Source organism: Mustela lutreola, chromosome 1 (assembly GCF_030435805.1).
Source record: "Mustela lutreola isolate mMusLut2 chromosome 1, mMusLut2.pri, whole genome shotgun sequence".
Taxonomy (NCBI): domain Eukaryota; kingdom Metazoa; phylum Chordata; class Mammalia; order Carnivora; family Mustelidae; genus Mustela; species Mustela lutreola.
In genome coordinates, this window is record NC_081290.1 from 213,789,505 (window position 1) to 213,813,084 (window position 23,580).

Here is a 23,580-nt window from a genome sequence, read left to right on the forward strand (position 1 = left end):
ACAAGAACTTTGCACCGGCTGCTTGACGACGCACAGTCATTCAGCACCCCCTGGGACCCGTAGAGGTGGCTCTTACCCTCTGCGTGTCACAAATAGGGAGCCTGGGAGTCCGATAATTTAGACAGTGAGGCGAAGTTCTCACTGCCGCTAAGCGACAGGTCGGTGTTTGATTTCAGGCGTAGCATGGCCGTGCCCTGCCACCTTTGGGAAGCTACACTGACAAACCCAGACTGCAGGGGGCCCCAGGGGCTCTCCACCTCACTCCATAGCAACTTGCCCCCATCCTCTTGTTCCTGCTCCTTCCTCGGGGGACAAGCTGGCTCGTGTTGACCAGCTATGGCGCCGTGGGGAGGCCTTCCATTCGTTCACAGCTCTTCGCCCACAGCACAGAAGTTTCACCATCAGATTGTAACACACTGCTGAGACTGTCCCCCTCTCTCTCGCCACCACCACCTCCGGCCACAGTGATGAACGCCTTCCCTGGCTCAGGCTCAGCGAAGCGCTCAACAAACACGACATTGAATGTTCGCAGCAAGCCTTGCGCGTATGGCGCTGGTGGGGCATTTATTATAGATGTATTTCCGTCTAATGGCTTGCATTCTTCCATTTTTCTTGCAAGCATTTGGCTTCCTGTGCACAAGAGGAGTTTTCTCCTGGCTTTGAAGTCCCTCCCCCTGGACGGTGAGCTGCCCAGAGGGCAGGAACCCCGTGTGACCCTGTCTGCACGTCCTTCTCCCAAGCCCAGGTAAGGCAGCCCGTGAAAGGATCGCTGAGCGCAGCTGACTCAGTATGTGGCAGATCAATGCCACCGTCCCTCCCTCTGGCTTGGCCTGTCGTTTGGCTGTGCACACTGGCCACCCAAAGCAGGTCATGGGCCGACTCCTTCAGTTAGCCAGGCTCTCTGTTGACCTTGCTTAGGGCGGAATCAGCCATCATGCACAGTTATGGCTTCATCCGAGAGCATGTCAAGTTCCTTGCCCATCTCCAAGCTATACCTTACTACTATAAAAGAAATTACACTGATGCTTTATGGGTATATTTCAGATCATTTTTCAGATTTCAGATAACAGTTTGTGACCATGAACTCTCCCAAAGAGAAGAGACAGACAACTGTATTACTAGTTACAATCTTCTCCCTTGCCCCAAACTGGAAAAAAGCAAAGAATCATTATTACTTTGTCTGCTTTAGAAAAACAGAAGTGCATTTTTGAAAATTTTATATTTAACCCCTTGAACTTATTTCCTGAGGAAATTAGGCCAGCCAATAGATTTTTTACCTTTACTGGCCCTCTGCTGGGTCTCTAAACAAGTAGGCAAACATTTGTCAGGAAACACTCTAAAATGCAGACATTCAAATGTGCATTATTCTTCACAGTAGTCCTCTCTAGTCACTGGATACGGGTTCCTACAACCCTGTGGTCCCAAGGATGGATGGAAATTCCTCTTTGGGATCACTTTTAGAAGTCAATCTATAAATTGCACAAGAAAATCAACCTCAATTCCAACCTTAGTTTTCAACTCTGTTTGCACCTCAGATCGGCTAAAGAGTTTTAAAACCCAAACTGGAGGCACCTGGAGGGCTCAGTCGGTTAAGCGTCTGCCTTTGGCTCAGGTCATGATCTTGGGGTCCTGGGCTCGAGCCCCACATCCAGCTCCCTTATTCAGCAGGGAGTTTTCTTCTCCCTCTGCCTCTCCTCACCCCTGCTTGTGTTCTTTCTCTCTCAAATAAATAAATAAAATCTTTTAAAAAAAAAAGATTAAGTACTTAAAAAACAAAACAAACCAAAACCAAGGACTATCTCACTGCAAAGCAATTAAGTAAGCATGGTTGGGCACTCACAGCTTTTTAAAATTTCTTAGATGATACTTATATGTGGCAAGGATTAAAAATTACATCTTTTCTTTTAACCCAGCTTCTCTTTGAATGATTTTTCTCACTTCCAAAATTTAAATCTATCATCAGAAGACAGAAATGTATATCTTTGACAATGCCCCCTCCCCAAAAAAGTGCTATAGTTTCCCAAAGCAACTCCCAAATTGTTTGGAACCATGGGATCTTATTAGAATAAACATGTACCTTCTTAGGGGACCATTTAGAAAAATACAAAAGTTGTCACTTGCTCATTCATTCTTCCATTAATGAGCATTTGGGTTGTTAAGATTTTGGTAATTGTAAATAAAGCTGCTATAAACATTTGCGTGCAAGTCTTTGTGCAGACATGTTTTCATTTATTTTGCATGATTACCTAGGGAGAGAATAGTTGAGTCATAAGACCAATTATAATAAAAAAAAAAAAAAGCTATGTGTAATAATGTAGGATTACAAGGAACTGTCAAATGGTTCTCTAAAACTTAATCTTACACTCCATCCTGTAACGTATGAGAGTTTCAGGAGCTCTACTTCCTTGACAACGTTAGATACTTTTCAGGCTTTTTGATTTAAGCCACTCCAAAAGGTATAAAATTTGATGTGATTATGGTTCAAATTTACATTTCTGTGATGATTAATAATACTGAACAGTTTTTCTTGTTTTTATAGGCCATTCATCTATCTTCTTTTGCAAAGTGACCGAATCTTTTGCTCATTTTTTTTTAGGTAAACTTTTATTTTGAGACGATTGTAGATTCACATGCAGTTGTAAGAAAGAATACAGACATTGTGTGTATCTTTTACCTAGTGTCTCCCTTGGTAACATCTTGTAAAACTGTAGTACAACATCATAGCCAGATACCGACATTGCTATAGTCCATCCATCACATTCAGATTTACTCCCTGTCCATATATTCATTTGTGCGTATGTACTAGCTGGGCATGATTTTATGACATGCATGGGTTCCTGAATCCACTGTCACAGTCAAGACCCACAACAGTTCCATCATCATGAGGATCTCTCACAACCCTATCCACCCATCCCTAAACTCTGCAACCACAAAGCTGTCTCCACTTATAAAATTTGTCATTTAAAAAATGTTGTGAAAATGGAATCACACAGTATATAATCTTTGGGGTGATTTTTTTCACTCAGCATAATTCCCCAGAGATTCATTACAATTGTTGTTTGTCTTGATCGTTCATTCATTTTTTTTTTTGGTAAGTGGCATTCCATGGTGTGGATGTACTACAGTGTGTTTAACCATTTGCCCACTGAAAGACATCAGGGTTGTTTACAGTTTTCACTATTATTTACAAAGCTGAATGAATGATCATTCATGTACAGATTTTTTTGCTGGGTCAGGGGGTTATTGCATGGCTAATTTATAAGGAACTGTAAACTGCTTCCCAGCGTGGTGGTACCATTTTACATTCTCACTAGCAATGCATATGGGATCCAATTTCTCTGCACATTCACTGACATTTGGCGCTATTTTTTATTTTAACTATTCTGATAGGAATATAGTGACATATAATTGTGGTTTTATTTCATTTCTCAATGGCTAATAATGTGGAAATTTTTTTTTCATGTGCTTATTTGCCATCTGTATATCCTCCTTAGTGAAATTTCTGTTTTGTTTTTTTCCCCCCCTATGTTTTAATTGAAATGTTTAGGCTTTTGCTGTTGAGTTTTTTAAATTCTTTCTATAGGTCCTAGATACTAGCTCTTTGTCAGATATGTGATTTGCAAATATTTTCTCCCAGTCTATAGCTTTTCTCTTTATCCTCTTAACAAGGTCTGTTACAGAGCAAAATGTTTTCACTTCAATGAGGTCCATATAATCCATTTTTTTCTTTTATGGATTGTGCTTTTGTTGTCAAATCTAAGAACTCTTAACTTAGCCCAACATCTCAAATATTTTCTGTTTTTTTTTCCCCCAAAACAGTTTTACATTATACACTTAAATGTGTGATCAATTTTGACTCAATTTTTATATAAGTAATGTAGTTTAAGTCAAGATTGTTTTCTTTTGTCTGTTTTTTGAATTGTTCATTATTTTGTTGTTGAATTGTATGTGTTCTTTATGTGTTTGGATACAACTCTCCTGTTAGATATATGTATTGTGAATATTTTCCCCAATCTATTTTTTAACAGTATCTTTTGATGAACAGAAAATTTTAATTTCAGGTACAGAGGTACTTCGATGAAGACTATGGTTAGTTCTTTCATATTTCAGCTAAGAAGTCTTTGCTTACTACAAGGGCATGAAGACATTCTCCTAAGTAGTTTTCTAGAATATTTATCATTATGTCTTTTATATTTAAGGCTATAATCTATTTTGAATTATTTTTGAGTATGGAGTAAGGGAGGGATTGAAGAGAGTTTTCCCCTCCTTTTGATATCCAGTTTTTCCAGCACCATTTGTTAAGATTAGTCTACTTTCCTGAATTATTTTTCTTATAATTGTTTATTTATTTGAGAGAGAGAGAGAGAGCAGGAGAGGGGCAGAGGGAGAGGGAGAGAATCTCAAGCAGACCTCCCACTGAGTGCAGAGCCTGACATGGGGCTCAAACTCACAACCCTGAGATCATGACACAAACCAAGCAAGAGTTGGCCACTTAACCCAGTGAGCCACCCAGGTGCCCCAAACTTGTCTACTTTCCCATTGAACTGATTTGGTGGCTTGGTTCAAAGTCAATTGACCACATATGTATGGGTTTATTTCTTTATTCTAGTCTGTTCTACTGATTATTTGCTTAAACCATACTGCCTCTATTAATGTAGCTTTATAATACATCTTGAAATAGTTCTTGTTAGTTCTCCAACTTAATTCATTTTCAAGATTATTTTGGCTTCCACCTCATCTGCATTTATATATAAGTTTTATAAACAGATTGCCAGTATATTCAAAAAACATTGCTGGAATTTTGATTGGGATTTCATGGAATCCATAGATGAATTTAGGAAAATATGCATTTTAATAAAATATTTTTCTAATCCATGACATGGTATTTCTCTTCACTGGTTTTGGTCTTCTTTTGTTTCTCTTTGCAGTCTTTTGTAATGTTCAGTATAGAGGCTTTGCCTATCTTTTGGTTGATTAATTCTATATTTGGTTATTTTTGTGGTATTGGTATTGTTCAATTTTATTTTAAATTTGTTATTACTAGTGTTATAGAAAAATGATAGATTTTTAAAAATGTATCCTACAGCCAATGATTTTACTAAATTCACTTCCTAATTCCAGTAGCTTTTTTGTTGTTGTTGCTTTTTAAGATTTTATAGGATTTTCTACATACTAGTTCACATAATAGGAGAATAAAGAGAGTTTTACTTTTCATTTTTTCAATATGTGTTCTTTGTTTCTTTTTCTTAACTTCTTAACTTCCAGTAAAATATTGAAGGAAATGGTGGGAGCAAACATTTTTTTCTCATCTCAGAGAAAAAAAAAATCCTGATTTCACCATTAAATATGCTATCATTTGTAGGTTTTTCAGATCTATTCTTTACCAGACTGGGGAAATTTACTCTTATTCCTAGTTTCCCCCAATTTTTTTTTTTTTATCATGAATGAATGTTGAATGGTATAAAATGATTTTTTTACACATATTAAAATGATTTTTCTCTCTTATTCTGTTAAAATTATAAATTACAGGAGTGCCTCTATGGTTCAGTTGGTTAAGCATCTGAGTCTTGATTTTGCCTTTCATGATCTCAGGGTCATGAGATCGAGCCCCATGCTTAACACAGAGCCTGCTTGGGATTCTCTCCTCTCCGTGCACACCCCCTACCCCCACCAGTTCATGCTCTCTAAATAAATAAATAAATAAATAATAACACTGATCAAATTTTCAAATATAAAATTAACCTTATAGTCCCAGGGAACCACCCTCTCCCACCGTGGTCATGATACAGAATCCTTTTGGCATATTTTTGGAATCAATTTGCTAATATATCATTCTGGATTTTTGCATCTTTGTAAGAGACATGATTTTCGTGTGTGTGTGATTTTTTCTTTTGTTTAGATGACATTGCAGTGCTATAAGGAAAGGTTATGCTGATATGACAAAATACATTGAGAAGTGTTTTTTTCCTTCCGCTATTTTCTTAGTCTGTGTAAAGTCAGTATTAATTCTTCCTTAAATGTTTGATAAGACTCACAAGTTAAATTATGTGATTATCTTTGTTTGGAAGCTATCTTTGTGGGAAGTTATCTTTGTAGGAGTAGGTATCTTTGTGGGAGTATTTATCTTTGTGGGAAGATTTTTCATTACAAATTCAAGTTTTTTAGTAGATATAGAGCAAGGAAGTAGAGGATGGATAGAGTTCCTATAATACTGCAGCAAAATTGTCTTAATTTAAAATCAAGGCCTGCAGCGTGAGGCCACTCCATATGAGCATATACATGGCCCAATGTCTAGAGTTCTCTCTCTCCACGTCCAATGCCTAGAGTTTCTGCCCTTTCATTCTGTTGCTTCCTGGATTATTACCAAAACCTCTGGAAACAAGATAAGATCCCAGTTAGTGAATTGTCAGAATTGGCAAATCAGGTAACATCCGTGGGTCCAGCACACTGAAGACAGCTTTTGTTTCTTCAATCTGTATTTACTGAGCCTTTACCATGCACTCAGCTTAGAGTTAACAGATGGAAATAAGGGGAGCAGTGGGTGACACCCCATTGCCTCTGAGTCAAGAATGAAAGGGAGGGTGCCTGGGTGGTTCAGTGGGTTAAGACTCTGCCTTCCACTCAGGTCATGATCTCAGGATCCTGGGATCAAGCCCCGCATCAGGCTCTCTGATCAGTGGGGAGCCTGCTTCCCCCTCTCTCTCTGCTTGCCTCTCTGCCTACTTGTGATTTCTCTCTCTCTCTCTGTCAAATAAATAAATAAAATCTTGAAAAAAAAAAAAAAAAAAAAGAATGAAAGGCGAATCCCTATAGCTGGTGTCTGGGGAGAGAAGGCAGAGAGACCAGAAAGCAAACATGTGCCTGACCTGATGAGCTCAGGTTCCACTCAGACTCCAGAGAAATGGCCAAAGTTCGGGGAGAAGCCCTAGGTCTCCTGTGTTTCCCTCTCAGAGACCTTCCTGGATCAGACTCACCACCCAGGAACGGGATCCCAACAGGCAGGCAACAAGGGCTGAAACCCCTGCATTCCTAACAGTTTGGTAAAGGACTTCCAGGGTCAGAATCAGATTCCCAGGCCCTTCTGCGATCTCCACACTCAAAACGTTCTCAGTGGAGCCAAGAGTGCATGCATGTTTAACAAGCTCCCGGGTGACAAAATGACTGGGCACATCACTCCATCTAACAACTCAAATGAGAAGGGGAGGGAGAGCATTCAGAACGCCAAGAGGTCAGTGTTCCAGGCTCTTGGTTCTGCAATGCAGCTAGCTGGCTGAGATAACTTTTCTCTCTTCTGGGAACCCCTCCTGGCACCCTAGGTACTTGGGGTCCTTACCGTCCTCCACTTTGTTCCTTCCACACATTCTAAGGTGGCGGGTGAGGGGCAGAAATGGGGTGTTGCCATCAGACAGACTTGGGCTCTGTGAACTCGGGAAATCATTTAACTTCTTTGAGTTTTAGTTTCTTACTACAAATGTAGATAAAGATTCATTTTCAAAGAATTTTGCAAGGATTACATGAGATAATGTGTATCAAGCATTGACCACAGGATCTGGTCCAAAGCGGACATCCAGAGACTGTCAGCTGACACCATTCAGTAACTGACTGTGATCTCCAAGAGGGCAGGCAACATGCCTTTTGTTTCTCCTGCTGGACCTGGTTACAGACTAGTCAGTCATGCTCGTGGAGCTGAAGAAGGAAGCTCAATCTGTCGGTGCTGAAAGAAGACCTGAGGCACCTGCAAAATAGGTACACGTGCCCTTCCCCCCCACACACACAACCTTCCTCACTCGCTTCCCCCTACTTCCTGTCTTTGCGCGTCACCCCTTCTCTCCGTCAAGATTATCTCTCATTTTGTGTAATGAGAAGAATAATACAGTTTGTGATTACTGAGGGCTAGCCCCGGGGCCGGCACTGTCCTCAGCTCTTCAGCTGTATTATCCCAGCGAATCCTCACCACGGCCCTGGGAGGCAGCCCCTGGCGAGATCTCCATGGCAAGGTAAGTCAGCCTCAGAAGACAGAGGTCACGGGCCTGCCTCAAGTCACACAACTTCAACGTGGTGGAGAAGCCAGGCCGACTTCGTGCCCCAGAGGCCTGAAGACTGTGTGTGTGTGTGTGTGTGTGTGTGTGTGTGTGTGTGTGTGGAGGTATGTGTATATGTGGCTGTGGAGGTAGGTGGGGGGGGGTGTGCTTGTGTGTGTGTGCGTAGGGAGAGTCTGTGGGGGAGAGTACATAACACGTGCCCTCTGAGCCATGCCAGCCCCCTGCAACCCCCTCAGAGCTACCTAGAGCTCCCAGCACTGTAGAGCTCGTGCTTTCATTCTTGTCAACAGGAAGACATCCGTTCCTACCGCCCTTTGGGGAAGAGAGAAGAAGAAGCAAGGAGGCCCAAGAAGGAGGAGAGAGCAGCTCATAGGAAGTCATTGGCTTCTTTGACCCCAAACCTGTCCTCGTTCTGTCCCTTCCTTGGCTGACGAAGTCGCCAAGCGCCCAGAGCACTGACAGAGCATCTGCGGGAGCCGGTGCTGGGACACGCCTCCCTGTAGCTATTGGCCTCCTTTGACCAGCCTGAACCTGTGGTGCTGACAGGCTTCTTGTCCACACGATGATGTTTCACAAGCTGTATGCCGTCACGTCGACAGGACGGCGTAGCCCAGAATGCTGCCCGATCTCCCCCTTGGGGCAGATCTCCTCCTACCGCTTCACGAATCTGGTGCCTAGCCGGTGATCCAGGCTAGAGAGTGTCTAACCGGACTGGGTGCTGGGCTTTCCCCAAAGGGGGAGTTTGGCTGCCCTTGGAAGCATCCTGAACGCAGCGTCGGGGGTTCCAGAGGGCCGAGACAATCCTCCTGTATTCCCTGCAGAAGTTCTGGTTCAGGAGCCCATAGACGACGGCATTAAGGCAGCTGTTGAAATAAGCCAGGAAGTAGCTAGCCACGAAGAGCCCCTCTGGGACCCAGGGAGCTATTGCCTCCGGGTCGATGGCCACCATGAGGCCGATGCCGTTCAGCGGGGCCCAGCAGATGGTGAAGACCACAAACACCACGAACATGGTCAGAAAGCCCCGGACGTCGCCGGGCTGCAGGCGCAGCTTGGTGTCCGGCTTGGCCCTCCTGCGGGCCTGGAGCACCAGCACCCAGATGCGCGGGTAACAGAAGGACACGACCACGACGGGGAGGAGGAAGTGAATGATCATCACCGCCATCGTGTACCGGGCTCTGGCCATCTGAATGAAGGTGCAGGAGTAGATGCCCGGGTCATATGCCAGGGACCCCGTGAAAAAGTTGGCCACCAAGGTCCCCACAGTGAGGAGCCAGATGAGGCAGACATAGAGGGGCATATGCCAGGGCCAGCAGATCTGGTGGTAGGCCACGCTGTGGCAGATGTGCAGTAGCAGTTAAGGGCAATGGCAGTGCTGTTGAAGACGGAGCCAATGGCACTCAGGCCCATCACGAAGGCACTGGCCTTGCAGGGCACCTCCCCCAGGGCCCAGCCATCTTGGAAGATGGCCGCAAGGACTAGCGGGTGCGGGTACAAGGCCGCCGCCAGGTCAGCCGATGCCAGACTCACCAAGAACAAATTGCCTGGAGCAGGAGAGAGGGAGCAAGAGTCAGCAAGAGACCCCACAGCTCCTAGCCTGGAGAACATTCTACTCTTCAACCAGTCGCTTAAAATGAACTATGTCACTGTTAGTATTGGGGTTGGGAACCTAGTGGCTTTTAGGGACATGAAATTCAGGCTCAGACTGTGTTTCCTTCACACATTGTGCGGCTTAGGCAACTTACCCAAGTGCCCCAACGCCTCAAGCCTCATTTTCCTCATTTGTAGAATGGGAATAGTGATTCCTACTTTATACTATAGTTGTGAGGATCAAATGATGGGGCAAAGTCCTGGGGGCACCATGGGTGCTCACTGATGATGACTGTTTTCACCATAAGCACAGATCCTTTGGAGCTCTGCATCACTGACGCTCCGGCAAGGGTTCTAAGGGAGAAGTATCTGAATATCCAGAAAGTGGCTTCACTAGCACCAGTCCCCACCCACACTCCCACCTTCCCACAAGTGTCTCTGGTAGAGTCTCCTTTTGTTCCTTCTCCAGCACTGGTCAACAGGCTACTTTCTAAGTGTCTTTACCTCAGTTTTCTAAATGTGAATTGCATCTTGCAGGTGGGATCGAAGAAAGTTCTGGGAGTAGGAACCATGTGCTCTGGCATTCCCCTGCCTGCCTCATCTGGGGCCTACACTCACAGTCAGGCGGCCTTGTTGGCGGAGAGTCCCATCCTGTGAGGTCTCGTGGCTTCCAGTGGCCTCCCTGCATTGCCCACACCTTCTCCAGCTCTCTGAACTGCCTTCCTCCTCTGAATGCAGAATTCTCTAGCCCAAGAGAGCCTCAGGAGTCATCGAGAGAGCCTCTGGAAACCACAACATCCATTGAGTGATATGCTTCAGGCATGTTCTGGGCCAGGATCCTAGGGAAGACCTGGGGCTAAAGCCAAATTGAGAAATCCAATATTTCTATTTCTCAAGCATTTGGAGTCTAAAGCAAACACTGACTCATGAAGAAGGCACCAAGAGTTCAGAAGGGTGGCCAAAACAGAGCTCAGAGCACGAGAAGCTCCATCCTTGATGTGACTTGTTCCATTCACCAAGTGTACGGTTTTAGCACCTACTGCATGCCCAGGAGCTGATATCCTTTCCTGGCATGCAGTAGGTACTAGTGTCATCTTCCAAGTCCTCTGGCCTCTTGCCATGTGGTGAAGTGCAAGCTGCCAGCCCTACAGTGGCTAGACACAGAGAGAGGATGGAACAATTGCAAGAGGGAATTCTCGAGGAGCTAAGGGTGCTCACTCCACCATGACCACGCGTGTGCTCTGTGTGCTGCAGAGGCTGATATAACCTTCTCGGGGATGCAAAAGCTTCGGGCAGATGGAAAGGGTCCAAAAGATGCAGCAATCAGAGAGGCCAGTCTGCAGTCTGGCTTCAAGAGGGTAGGGGGAAAGGGAGGCTCAGAACCACCCGGCTGGGGTTCCCCTCTCCCCAAGTCAGACCCTTCAGGTGAGGGAAACTCCACTATTACAGTTATAAACCCACAAGGCAGAGAAAGGGCTGCTTCCAGGCTTCCCCTGTTCCCACCCACATTCATTCAGCACACCTCCAAGAAAATTCCACAGGATGCACTCCATGTGGGTGTGGGAATATGGAATACCCCCAGGCAGCCTTGGATGATTAAAATGCTTACAAGGTGGTGAGCTCTCCCGTCTCTCCAGACATTCATGGAGATATGGGGTGTAAAGCGGTCTGGCCTCGGCTTGAACTGCTGGCTTCCTTCTCCTTCAACTCTGTTAGGGATCTATTTATTCAGTGGGGTAAATTCTGCCTGGTACAGCCTGACAAGAAATGCACATCTGAGGACCTATTCCAGGGGCGGAGAAGGTCTCCTCCTTTTCCATTTAATTCCCAGTTTTGTTTGCGTTCTCCACTGGTGGATGTCAGCCTCTGACTCTCCTAGGCAGACCTCACCTGGTCTCAAGACAGTGAGGCATTTCCCCTCTCAGAGTTCTTGTTCTCAGCTGTATCAGTTGTCCTCCTCTCTTCCCAGAATCCTAAGTGTCTTTTTGGCATTGGGAGGTGGTGCTGGAGGGTGGGATGACCTGGGGACTCTGTTTTGCAGCTTTGAAGTTGGGCAACCTCCTGAAACTTCTTTCTCCATGACTGTTCTTTTGCCGGTTCCCCCCTATTCTTTAGAGGCCCCCCTTCCTTTTCTTTACACGCACTTGGTTGCTTCTGGGAAGAAAATCGCTTCTTTCTGACACAGGGATATTGGTCCCTGCAGGGCCCTCTGGGGTCCCAGCAGAGCCGCAAACAAGCTTTTGGCACTTGCAAGCACGTGCGGAGAAAGTCAAGGGCTGCTGGGTGCGGCTGCCAGCTCAGCCAGCTGTTTCCCCCCAAAGCCAGTCAAGCTCCGCGGTGTTAATGTGGCTCATCCCCTAATAATGCCCCGGAGGCTGGCGAACAGCTTGTAAATAGTGGGAAGAACACATTCAACTCCACAGAGAGAGTGATTCAATTACTCTCCCCTATTACTCGGGCTGTTCCTGAAAGGCTGAAATCAACCAGTTCCTGCTGTAGGTTCACCCGCCCAGACGTCGTACTGTCTTCCAGATTTCTTGACATCCTTCCAAATTAGGCAAATAAAATTCTTGTTTTGTCTCCCATCTGTAAGAAGCCAGGTCCTGTCTGGATGGTAGTCAAGGGAGACCTAGTCGTCTATCCGTCTCTTCCCCAGACAGGTGAGAAATCCATCAGGATACGCACAGCACCGCTCAGCCCGCTCTGCGCAGGCGTCTAATGAATATTCATATCACACATCCTGGCGTGACTTCTTTCCATCTGCCTCCACCAGACAGGGTGTGTGAGTGGAGACAGACTTCAACAGCAGACCTTTGTTCACTAATATGGAATTCCCTTTTAACGATCATAGGAAAAGCACATCCCTCCACAATCCACTCCTGCTTCCTCTTCCCTTTTTTCCAAGAAATCTATTTTTCTTTTTTTTTTTCTTTTTTAAGATTTTTAAATTTATTTATTTGACAGAGAGAGAGAGAGAGACCACAGGTAGACAGAGAGGCAGGCAGAGAGAGAGAGGGAAGCAGGCTCCCTGCTGAGCTGAGAGCCCAGTGTAGGACTTGATCCCGGGACCCTGAGATCATGACCTGAGCCCAAGACAGACGCTTAACCGATTGAGCCACCCAGCTGCCCCAAGAAACCTATTTCTTAAGAAGGATCTGGTAACCCTGGGGAAAAAAGCCAGCAAGCCTTGAGTGATCAAGTCTTCAACAGATAGGAGAATTCCAGAAGGTCAAGCCACCTCCATCCCTTACCCCTTCTCCCTGTGACCACCCAACAGGCCCAAAGAGTTTGTTAAATTTAAATTGTCCTTGGTCACTGAGCTAAAAGCCAGTGTAGGAATAGATAGTCATGGAGTCATTTCCTCAACAGATATTTCTGAGTATCTACTAGGGAAGAGCTTTGCCTTTGCCAAGGCCAAGGGAAGCATGGTGAGCGAGAGAGGCATGCCTCCTCCCCTTACAAAGCTGGTGGTCTCAGAGAAGAAAATAAAAAATAAAAACAAGATGTGCAAAGGTTAAAATAGGGAATTCAACAGAGAAGCTATCATTTTTTTTTTTGATGCCTATTTGAATTTATTTCAAGCGTTTAATTTTTATAATAATGTTATCATAAAGTATATTAATTAAAACAATAATAAATGAAATATTACTATTATGATAAAATAATCATTTTTAACAGGGCTGAATTTCCTGTGACTTGAGGCTTTTTTCCATGCTTTACCTATTCAAGCATACAATATACTTGCTGAGTGCCTACCCCATCTGTCTTGCAGGGCACAGGGGTGGGTCAAAGACATGGCCCCCGCTGGGGAGATGCCAACAGGGCTGTTGGGCTGAGAAACAGAGAAACAGCAGGCACACAGCCCTTCACAGTGTGCTGAAAGCCAAGAGGGAGCCCAGGATAAGGGAACAGTGAGGAAGAGCTAAGATGGCCTGGAGATGGGGCTGACCAGGCAGGAAAATTCACCAAGGAGTTGAAGAAAATCACAAAGACCTTTGCCACTGGCCTACTTCCTTCCAAGAATGGCTGTTTTCCTCAAAAGGGATCTGTATGGGAAAGGAAGGACATAGGAAACACTAGTAGTCTCGAAATGAATGCGAAATATTTTCATCAGCTACTCTCTGGAGATAAGCATTGGAAGTCAATAGGCAGATTATTTGTTAAAAACCTGATTTCCTTACAAATACTTAAACAAGGCATTTTTATATTATAGTAAGCTCTTAATTTGATTCCCAAGTTCCTTGAGGGCAGAGATTGTTTTCCACTAAAATCACATTATTTTTGAAAATCTTAGAGAGTGTGGATGAATCATAAAAGGGGCAAGTTGAAATGTAACTGTGCTTTAATTAAAAACAAAGAGGCCGGCTAAGTAAGCTCATCTTGTAAACAAAAGCGGGATGGGGGTATTTGAACCACTTAAAGGAAGAGAACATATTTAAGAGCATAAGCATCTTTTTTTTTTTTTTTTTAACTGAGATGCCTATTACAAAACATCCTTCCATAAGCATCACCAGAGATCATTTGGAAACTCTTTCGATAGCATTTTATGACTTCAATTACACTTAATACTCACAACAAAACCACAATTGGTATAGCACCTTCAAGTTTATAATGTGCCTTTACATAAATTGACTCAATTGTATCTCAAAAGAATCCTTTAGGGTTGATTTCGTGATTTCCATTTCTAGAAACTGGCACTCAGATTATGTGACTTGCCCAGGGCCATAACAGTGAAAGAGTGAGAAAGAAGAGAAACAGGAGGAAATCAGGAAAAAGAAATGTCAAGGGCAACCAAAGTGAGAAAGAACAGGAAAGCAAGCCCATTTAACCCAGCAGTTAGGAAGTCAGACTCCTCTGACTATTCACAAGGGCACGGTTCTGTCCAATGTTGGAAAATAAACTTTAGTACCGTGGATTGTTCTCCCAGTCAGCTTTGGCTTTAAGAGAAGAAAGAATCGGAGTGATACTTGCAAAAGGATATATCCCTTTGGTGGGGGGGTTGTACAGGGTTTTTTTCTTTTTCTTCTAAATGGGAGAGATTTTATCTGGCATGTAGTGAGCACACAGTAATAGCAGCTATTTTTTATTATGGCGGCTTTTATATTATTAGTGGTGTCAAAAGAACAAGAAAGAGACTCCAAACATTGGACTACAATCCCTAGGAGATAAGATAGGAGAAGTCACAGTGCGGGAGGACAGTGACCGGCGGGAACTCCCTAAGCACTGGGGACTCCAATTCTCCACTCGCTAAATTCTACTCTTTCAGCAAGAAGTATTTTAAATCATAAGACCTAATCCAGGCATTGGTATGTCCAGAGTTTTGTGATGTCTCGGGCTAAATACAGACCCGCAATTTCGGCAGGTGGGGTGGGGGGGGGGGGATAAAGCAGTCAAACACGAAAGTTTTCATACCCCTGGGCTACTGAGAGCTACACGGGAGGAATTAAAAAGGATTATGAGCTTTCCTGATTGTTCAGCTAAAGACATAATTATGGGATTTAAAATGTGTTCATCTTTGCTTGGTGAAGAGATAAGGAAGTATTCAGAGCAGAAACCCGAAGTTGGAGAGCTCAAGTCCCATCAGGGAGGGAGTCCAAGTTTAAGTCCAGTTTGGTGTTCAGCTGATAATAGGCACTTCAAACCCGTGCAGGCTGAGCGGGTCAAAAGACACCCGTCACCAAGTGGCATCTCCGTGAGTGGTCAGAAGCAGCATAAAACCGGGATGAAGTGGGTTCCACCTTACCCTACAATGCCTGGAGTGCAGGGACTGTGGGTCTATTAAGTATTTCCTCCAAGCCTTCCAACGGCCTTTATCCAGAACTAGTCTATCTACTCATTCATCATCTACACCCTCAGTCAGCAAGTGGGGGGGAAAGGTGGGCTCAGCTCCCCCCTGACTAGGGATGCAAAACACCTGTCAGGCTGAAAATGCCAATCAGGAAGCCTGCAGTGCAGTGCAGTCCCTATGTCTGGTTAAAAGATGTCATGGACTGAGCAGCCGTGGGTGCCCGGAGGACAGGGCAGACTCTAGAGGAGGACCTGTGTGTTCAGCAACCAAATCCTCCACGTTTTCCTGGGCAATTCCAATGTCAATTTCATATCCCTTCTCTTTACATATCACCCAACTGTCCTAGATATGGATTCGTGTCCACTCATTCACAACTCCTCCCAGAGAGCCCGGGAAATCAGGCACTGTGCCCATGGGCCAGGAATACCTGATACCCTTTGGGCTTTCCCCCCTGTTATCGGAGATTACCTTGACCTTCCATAAGGACATGTTTCTCTCAGCTCTCTTCTGGGGGGCCAACTGTCTGGATGGTGAAGGTAATGGCGGGAGGCTCACATTTTAGGGGCAGCCTGATGGGGGGCAATCTCAGGACAGACCAGCAGGGGGCAAACTCCCTAAAGAGACAGGGAGGCACAACCTGGGGGAGGCCAGGCGGCGTTGGAGACCGCTAGCCACACAGGAGCAGCGGGAGCAGGCACACCTCTGAGCGGATGGTGCCAGTGAGGTGGACTATGGGCTTTTTGTGCTGGAAGCCATTCAGTTCCACAAAAACTCTACCGGTGGCATAAGCAAGGCTGAGTGCTGTCACTGAGTCCCCCCTACCTTGTGACACAAAATCTATTCCTTCTGTCCCACTGCTCTCCTGATGTCTTGTCCATTTTCAATTCATTTCAACAGACAGGTGTTTTTGTCTTACTGTGTACTCAGCTCTGTGGACAGAAAGGGAGTACAAGTCTCCGCTCTCAACAGATTCGCAGTGCCCTGGGGAGAGCGGGACATGGACAACAGCACGGCGAGGTGGGTGCTGTCTGGGGAGGGCATGTGGCAGCCAGAGGAGGGAGACCAGCCCCACACCCTGCTTGGTATTAATAAGCAACATCAACCACCACAGAGGGAAGCTGAAGAGGGGTCTGAAGAAGTTCGATGGCAGAAGAGAGGCAGGGAGCTCTCCAAGATGAGGCAGTGCACAGGAGTCTGGCGGCATGGGAGCAGCAGTGGCTCACAAGCTGGATGGGAGGAGGGAGGCAAGGCTGTCTTGTTAGACGGGTTAGAGGGAGAAGGGCTGTGTGGGCAGAGTCTGATGCTGTACAGACAGGGCAGCCACTGACGGGATGGCATGCCTCTGCCAGCGGGGTCAGCCATCGGAGGAGGGAGCCTGCCAATCTGTCTGGACACTACAGACGTAATTTGTTCCAGGGATGGTGAGCATGGGCCGTGACTGGTCAGCTCAGGTGGTTAAGTGTCTGCCTTTGGCGCAGGTCATGACTCCCCTGCTCAGCGGGGAGTCTGCTTCTCCCTCTCCCTCTGCTGCCCCCCTATTTGTGCTCTCTCTTTTTCTCTGTGTCAAATAATTTTTTTTTTTTTTTAAAGATGATGAACGTGTAAAAAGAGGCAGTGAGAGGACGGAGGGCCGGAAAGGGGAATATTGAGAAATATTAGAAGACAAAAATCATGGGAGCTTGGGGAATGAAGGAACCAGGAATGACACCCAGAGATCAGGTGTCTGGGAAAAGAAGGAGATCCAAAGAACTAGCATGAGGTAAGCCGAAGGAATGAAAGTTTTCAAGGAGTGTGTAGCTTTGAGAGTCGCACACTGCACAGGCGGGCATTTCAGAGGCCAGTCTCCAGAACCCTGAAGAGGGAATGGGAAGCCACGAGGTAGCCAGTGCATGGAAATTGATGTCTGGCTGTGAAGGGAAGGAGAGAGTAGTGATGGATTCAGAAACAGGCATAAAATCAGGGCACCTGGATGGCTCAGTCAGTTAAGCGGCTGCCTTTCTGCTCATTCCAGTTGTGATCTCAGGGTCCTGGGATTGAGTCCCAAACCGAGCTCCCTGCTCAGCAGGGAGTCTGCTCTTCCGTCTCCTCACTCCCTCTCTCTCCCCTATCTCCCCCTCCATCCTGCTGCCCAGTGCTCCCTAGCTAATGCTCTCTTTCTCTCTCAAATAAATAATGAAAATCTTAAAAAAAGGAAAAAAGGACGTAGAGGCACCCAGGTGACTCAGTGGGTTAAGACTCTGCCTTCAGGTCAGATCATGATCACAGGGTCCTGAGATCAAGCCCTGCAGCAGACTCCCTGCTCAACAGGGAACCCACTCCCCCCCCTCCCGCCTCTCTGCCTGCTTGTGATCGCTTGACAAATAAATAAATAAAATCTTTAAAAAAAAAAAAAAAGAACATAAAATCAAGGGAGGATTTTTTTTTTTCCCTAACACCGAAGACCCTTGTGTGTACATGCCTGCATGTGTGGGTGCATGTGTGGGTGCATGTGTGGGCTAAAGGGAAAGAGACAAACACTGAAAACACAGAAGAGGGAGAAAGAACTTGATGGGGGAAGGTTCCAGAAAAGCAGAGAAAGGAAGAGATGAAAACTGAAAACACAGAGATTATTATTGGCAAAGTCTAGACCAAGGCATGCATGGCCATGGCAGGCACAGGAATGTCCTCAGCCCTAAATAGGACAGGTCCCCAGGAAGCACGCACTCAAGTGTGAAATGCACACATAGTCTTACCTTCCAAGTTGGGTCAATGTTCTGGATCTGTCTCCCACCTTCCCTCCATCCCTCCCTCTCTTTCTCTAGTGCCATCTCTGAAAAAGTCAACCCAACACATGCAGCCAGGGGGGGTCCAGCAGCATGATCCTGGGAAAAAAGGATAATTCAGCTAACCACTCAACCTGCTCTCAGGATCACTGCTGTGATGGATGATAAAAAGAGCTGCCCTTGCAGCAGTCACATGAAAGATACGGATGTCTGCTGAGAAAGGTCTGTGATCGTAATATGGGCTGTGTGGCTTGGTTATGGGACCTATAAGTGTTTTCATCGCCACGGTCCTATCTTCTTAATAGCAGTGAATTAAGGAACCAGACTTAATTATAGAAAGGTCTGAGATGAGGGTTTCTTTTTCTTTTTATTATTATTATGTTCAATTAGCCAGCATATAGTACATCATTAGTGGCTGATGTAGTGTTCAACGATTCATTAGTTGCGTATAACACCCAGCGCTCATCACCACACGTGCCCTCCTTAATACCCATCATCCGGTGACCCCATCCCCCCACCCTCCCTCCCTCCTTTCTGTAACCCTCAGTTCGGTTCCTGGAGTCCAGAGTCTGAGACGAGGGTTTCTTAAAGTCACCCTAAACTCTGAGTAGAGAGACTCGATTCCTAGAGGAAAGAGGACAAATTCTAAGTGCCATCGGTTTTTAAGCACCTTCCGAAATCTCACTGTGCCAAGGGTTAATGGAAGTCAATAGCAGATTTTTCAAGACTGTTACCAATAAAGCCAGTGCTCAAATAAAAGCTGGTTAAATTGCGAGGCTGGAGCAGACACCAGCGTATCAGGAATTCATGTCATTTAGCTATGATGTTAGCATTTGCTTCTGGTGCTGGGCTATAGCCTACTTAACAGAGTAGAGGAGGGAGAGAACAGGGAATGGGCCGCCAGCTGAAAGCCCAGTACCCACCTCCAGCCATGCTCCCCCAATCAGTAAGGTTTCTGTGAGCCCGGCAAGGAGAGCAGAAGAGGCCAGCCCTCCTTGGGATGAGGAAGAGGAGGAGATGCCTGTCTGCTTCATGTAAAAGGAAGCCACACTCCCCCTACTCAGCCACCCCTCCAACCTCAGGCAGCTCAAATTACTGACCACGGACCAATAGCCCACCCCACCAGGTTAGTCAGGGAGAGAACTGGGTCAGAGTCAGAACCTGGAGGGCCCAGCCCTGCCTCCTTCCTGCCTTGGTGCAGGAGATGCATGTTTGTGACGGCTGAAAAGGGACGATATAATAAAAAATATCAAATACATCTCTTCCCCCAGCATGACTTGCTCTTTCCTAATATATAAGCTTTTAGTCACAGGACATGACAACATCTTGAAAAAGGTATTCCAGATGATTCTAACCATCACTGAGTCAGAAAGCTTGTTTCTACTTAACAGCGTTGTTTCCCATATTATAAACAGAAGCTCCTATTCTTATTTTTTGTTTGTTCTGTACATAAAAATACTGGAGCCAGAACACAAAATATATATACCCTTGGGGCACCTGGATGGCTCAGTGGGTTAAAGCCTCTGCCTTCGGCTGGGATCATGATTCCGGGATGGAGCCGGTATTGGGCTCTCTGCTCAGCGGGGTGTCTGCTTCCCTTCCTCTCTCTGCCTGCCTCTCTGCCTACCTGTGATCTCTGTCAAATAAATAAATAAAATCTTAAAAAAATAATTATATATATATATATATATATATGTATATATATACACACACACCCATTTACTACAACTGGCCTTCTGGATAGTCTGCCTTCTTAGGAAAGTGTGGTTAAAGGACATGCCTGGCTTTCTGCTGTTGTCTTTTCATTGTAATTCACTCAAATTGGAGTAACGCCCATATTAGGAAATTACAAATTGACAACCAGGCCATGAGCTTTCCCCGGTGAAATGGTCAGCATGTTCCAGTGACCTCTCAGGGTCAGAGTTCAGAGTTCCCCCTGGTTTTATTCCCTTGCAGACCTAAGGAATGCCTGCACCCCAAGTCATCCTCCCAAACCTACATTTTCTCCGTCCCTGCCCACGCCTAATTACTCCGTCTAGGTCCCTCTCTACTGGTCAGGGCACACTTGGGGATGGCAAGAACTCCCGGCGCCGCGGCGACGGCGACATCGGCTCCCTCCAAATTTTCCCTCCAGGAAAAACTGAAATGAGAGTGAACAGAAGGGAAAAGATACTTTTCCCCATTGCAACACTACTTTGCCGAATCGCTGTTTTAATCTTCATTTAATCCCACGAATTCCCTATCTGCAGAAAAGAACACGTTATCCTAAAGTAATGTAGTTCCACCGAAGCAGAGCCTGCAGATTTCTGCAACTGCACTCTCTGGGTTGGAAATAGGTCTTCAGATGACCTGGAGAGAAGTTTCTGACACAAAACTTCCCCACCCCCATCCCCACCCCACCCCTGGGCTTCCTTGTCTCACCACCCACTGCAGGGGACGGAGAGAGGTGTTAAAAATCCGGAGATTTGTGGTCGGATACAGGCAGCCTCTGGACCCCTACAAACTGGGGCGCCCTGGATGACAGAAGCTTCCAGCCACGTGGATTCCCACAGAGCGGGCGCCCAGCCGAAAAGTGCACAAGAAAAGCTTTGCTCAGTTCACCCAGTGCGCTCCCGGCAGCGGCGAGAGGTGGGCGCCAGAACCGCACGTCGGGGAAAGGCAGCAGCTCCCCCACCTTTTGAACACAGGGCTCAACTTGGGGACGAGGTTAGAGAAAAGGGAACGGGGCGCCGGGGACCCATGAAGGGGTGAGGATGGAGACCCGACTTCAGGGAAGGGTCCGCCCTAGACGCGGGCGTGACGCTCACCCGCGTTCCGCAGCTTGCGGTTCCTGAGCACGGAGAGGATGACCAGGAGGTTGCCCACGACGTCCCCCGCGGTGGTGACGATGAGCACCGCAGACAAAGTGGGCGCCACCCAGGGAGGACGGGCGGTCCCTGAGGGCCGCGCGCTGCCCTCCCCCGGCCAGCCCGGGCGCCGGGCCAGCTCGCCCGCCTCGCAGCAGTTGGAGAGAGAGCCGTTCTCCAGCATCGTGGACCGTCTGGCGCCGCGCGCCAGCCACCGCGCCACGCGCTGTCACCCACTGGAGGGAGCGCGATGTCGCGGCGGCGCCGGGAGTTCTTGCCACCCCCAAGTGGGCCCGGACCCGTAGGGAGGGGCCTAGAGGGAGCAATTAAGCATGGGCACGGAGCAGAGAAAATGTAGGAATGGGAGGAGGACTTGGGGTGCAGGCATTGCCAAAAGGAGTGCGTCCCTCCCTCTCCTTCCCTTGGGGGCCGGCTCAGGGGCACTTGAGTCCTAGAGCCCAGAACTGCTTGACCCGGTTCAGGCCTCAATTCCTGAGCGCACCTCCACACTCAGATCCCAGATTCCCTCAGCCCTTCCACCCCCAAGAGAAGCTGTATCCAGGAAAAGCAGCCAAATTTGTGGATTGGAGAAGGTGCTGGTGGTGGGGACCTGCCCTCCTGTTGTCCCAAGGGTCAGGTTTGAGGCCCCCACGGTGGGTGGGTGGGTGGGGTTAGCTCCAAAGAGAGCACAGTCTCCAGGGTAAGGGGACAGATCCCAGGGCAAAGTGGGGTAGAGGGTTACATTCCAGGCAGCAGCAGGAGAAAAGCAAACCCCTGCTATATTGAGCACTTATTTATTCTGGGAGACATTGATGATGACTCTGCCCTGTCCTCTTTATAAAGCCAAGACATCTTTTTATTATATGAACATCTATTTAAATATGACAATACTTAACTAGACACATAGTCGATGCTGAGGGGGTTATTATAGTATGGTTTTGGACAGTTTTTGAACAAAGAGTGAAATATGACTCCTGGAAAGAAGGAACTTAGATGCCCTTTATTTAAAACGTTTGAGCACTTTCTCTGATAGCAGCAACAGCTTAACCTCTTCCAACGGTGAATTTTACGCCAAGTGCTGTCAGTGCCTTTCACATCACTGGAACCACTAAAATCAAAATGATGGACCATTTTAAATTAGAGAAGGCCGCGAAGCATCTGGATACATTGCTTCCATGAGTATGCAAAATGGTCCAGCCACTTGAAAGAGCTGGTTGGTAGTTTCTTAAAGAGTTAAACATAAACCAACCTACAACCAGAAATGAGACAGAAATGAAACATATGTCCACGGAAAAGACTCGTGTGGAATGCCCAGGGCAATCTTATGGATAGTAGCCCAATCAGGGAAACAGCCCAAATATCCAGGAATAGGTAAACAAATTGTGATATATTCCTACAGGGAATACCACCTGACAATAAAAACTGCTGAGCCGCACAATGAAAAATACTTCGTTGAACAAACAAAGCCAGACCCAAAAGAGTATATACCATACAATTCATTTATATGAAGTCAAAAAGTGGGAAAAAAATTAATCTACGGTGATAGAAAATTAGAGAACAATGGTTGACCATGGGGGTGAGGATGGACCAGGACAGAGCGCAAATTAAATTTCTGGGGTGTTATTTGCATGTTGTTTTATATAAATATGATTCTGTATTTCATGTAAATCATACTGTCCCACTTGTGTCCTATCCTAGCTCCCAAGAAACAAAAGCAAAGGAAGAGTGCGGTAGAAAGGGGTGATGATTCCGGAGAAGAATGTGAGAGTTGGACAACAGCCGCCCTGAGCAGTGAGCCCATCCCGAGCCCAGAGAAGGAACAGCAGGGAGAGGCTTCGTTCCTACAGTAGAAGAAAAGCAGAAGCCAGGTGTTCGAAGTGTTTCTAGACTGGGATGAACACATGAGGGAGCTGCCTTGTGTCTGCTTTAATCTCAAGGAGTTTGAGGCTACCTCATTGGCCGGGACTGGGGGAAAGAATGTGGGAGGTCTGAAGACAGGAGAAGGTACTGTACGTCGATAAGTTGTTTCAGAAAATAGGTACACTGACTAGGATCAGAAGCAGGTTTGTGAGGAGAGGGAGTACCCCTGAGCGGCTTCAGATGTCGCTTTAAGGGAAGACAGTCAGCCTCATGGGGTGCTTCTTAATCAGCAACTTGGATCTGCTCAGGACAGGCACTGAGGAGGATGGGGGAGGATCTTCAGGAGGATCAGGTTTGCTGGGGAGGAGTAAATAGCAGGAGGAAGTGCGATTCGTGATGGGAAAACGGATCCCGGGAGCTACAGTATATGAGGGATGCTGGGCTGATGGGCCATGACACAGAGATGGGATCAAGGGCTCAGAGGGGCTGAATTCAAAGACTTGTGGTGGGTGAATGTGAACAAGTAGGCTGTGCTATTGAGAGAGTGACTGCTTGGAAGCTTGTTTGGAGATTTCTTAGGAGTGCAGCTTCTTTCTGCCGAAGGGAGGTCTCTGAGTGGGATGACAGGAGTGGGTGATCGGAGGAAGGCGAGGGAACGTTAACTGGAAATGAGGAGGTCAAGGAACTGAGAAACC

General features: G+C 46.5%; 1 protein-coding gene across 1 annotated transcript; it reads right to left on the reverse strand.

The window, feature by feature from the left end:
* Positions 1-8,733: 8,733 nt before the first annotated feature.
* On the reverse strand, positions 8,734-21,209 carry MTNR1B (melatonin receptor 1B). The gene is given in 3 exon segments (XM_059174402.1): positions 8,734-9,386; positions 9,389-9,583; positions 20,987-21,209. Coding segments are annotated over 3 exon segments (1,071 nt in total).
* Positions 21,210-23,580: the final 2,371 nt, after the last annotated feature.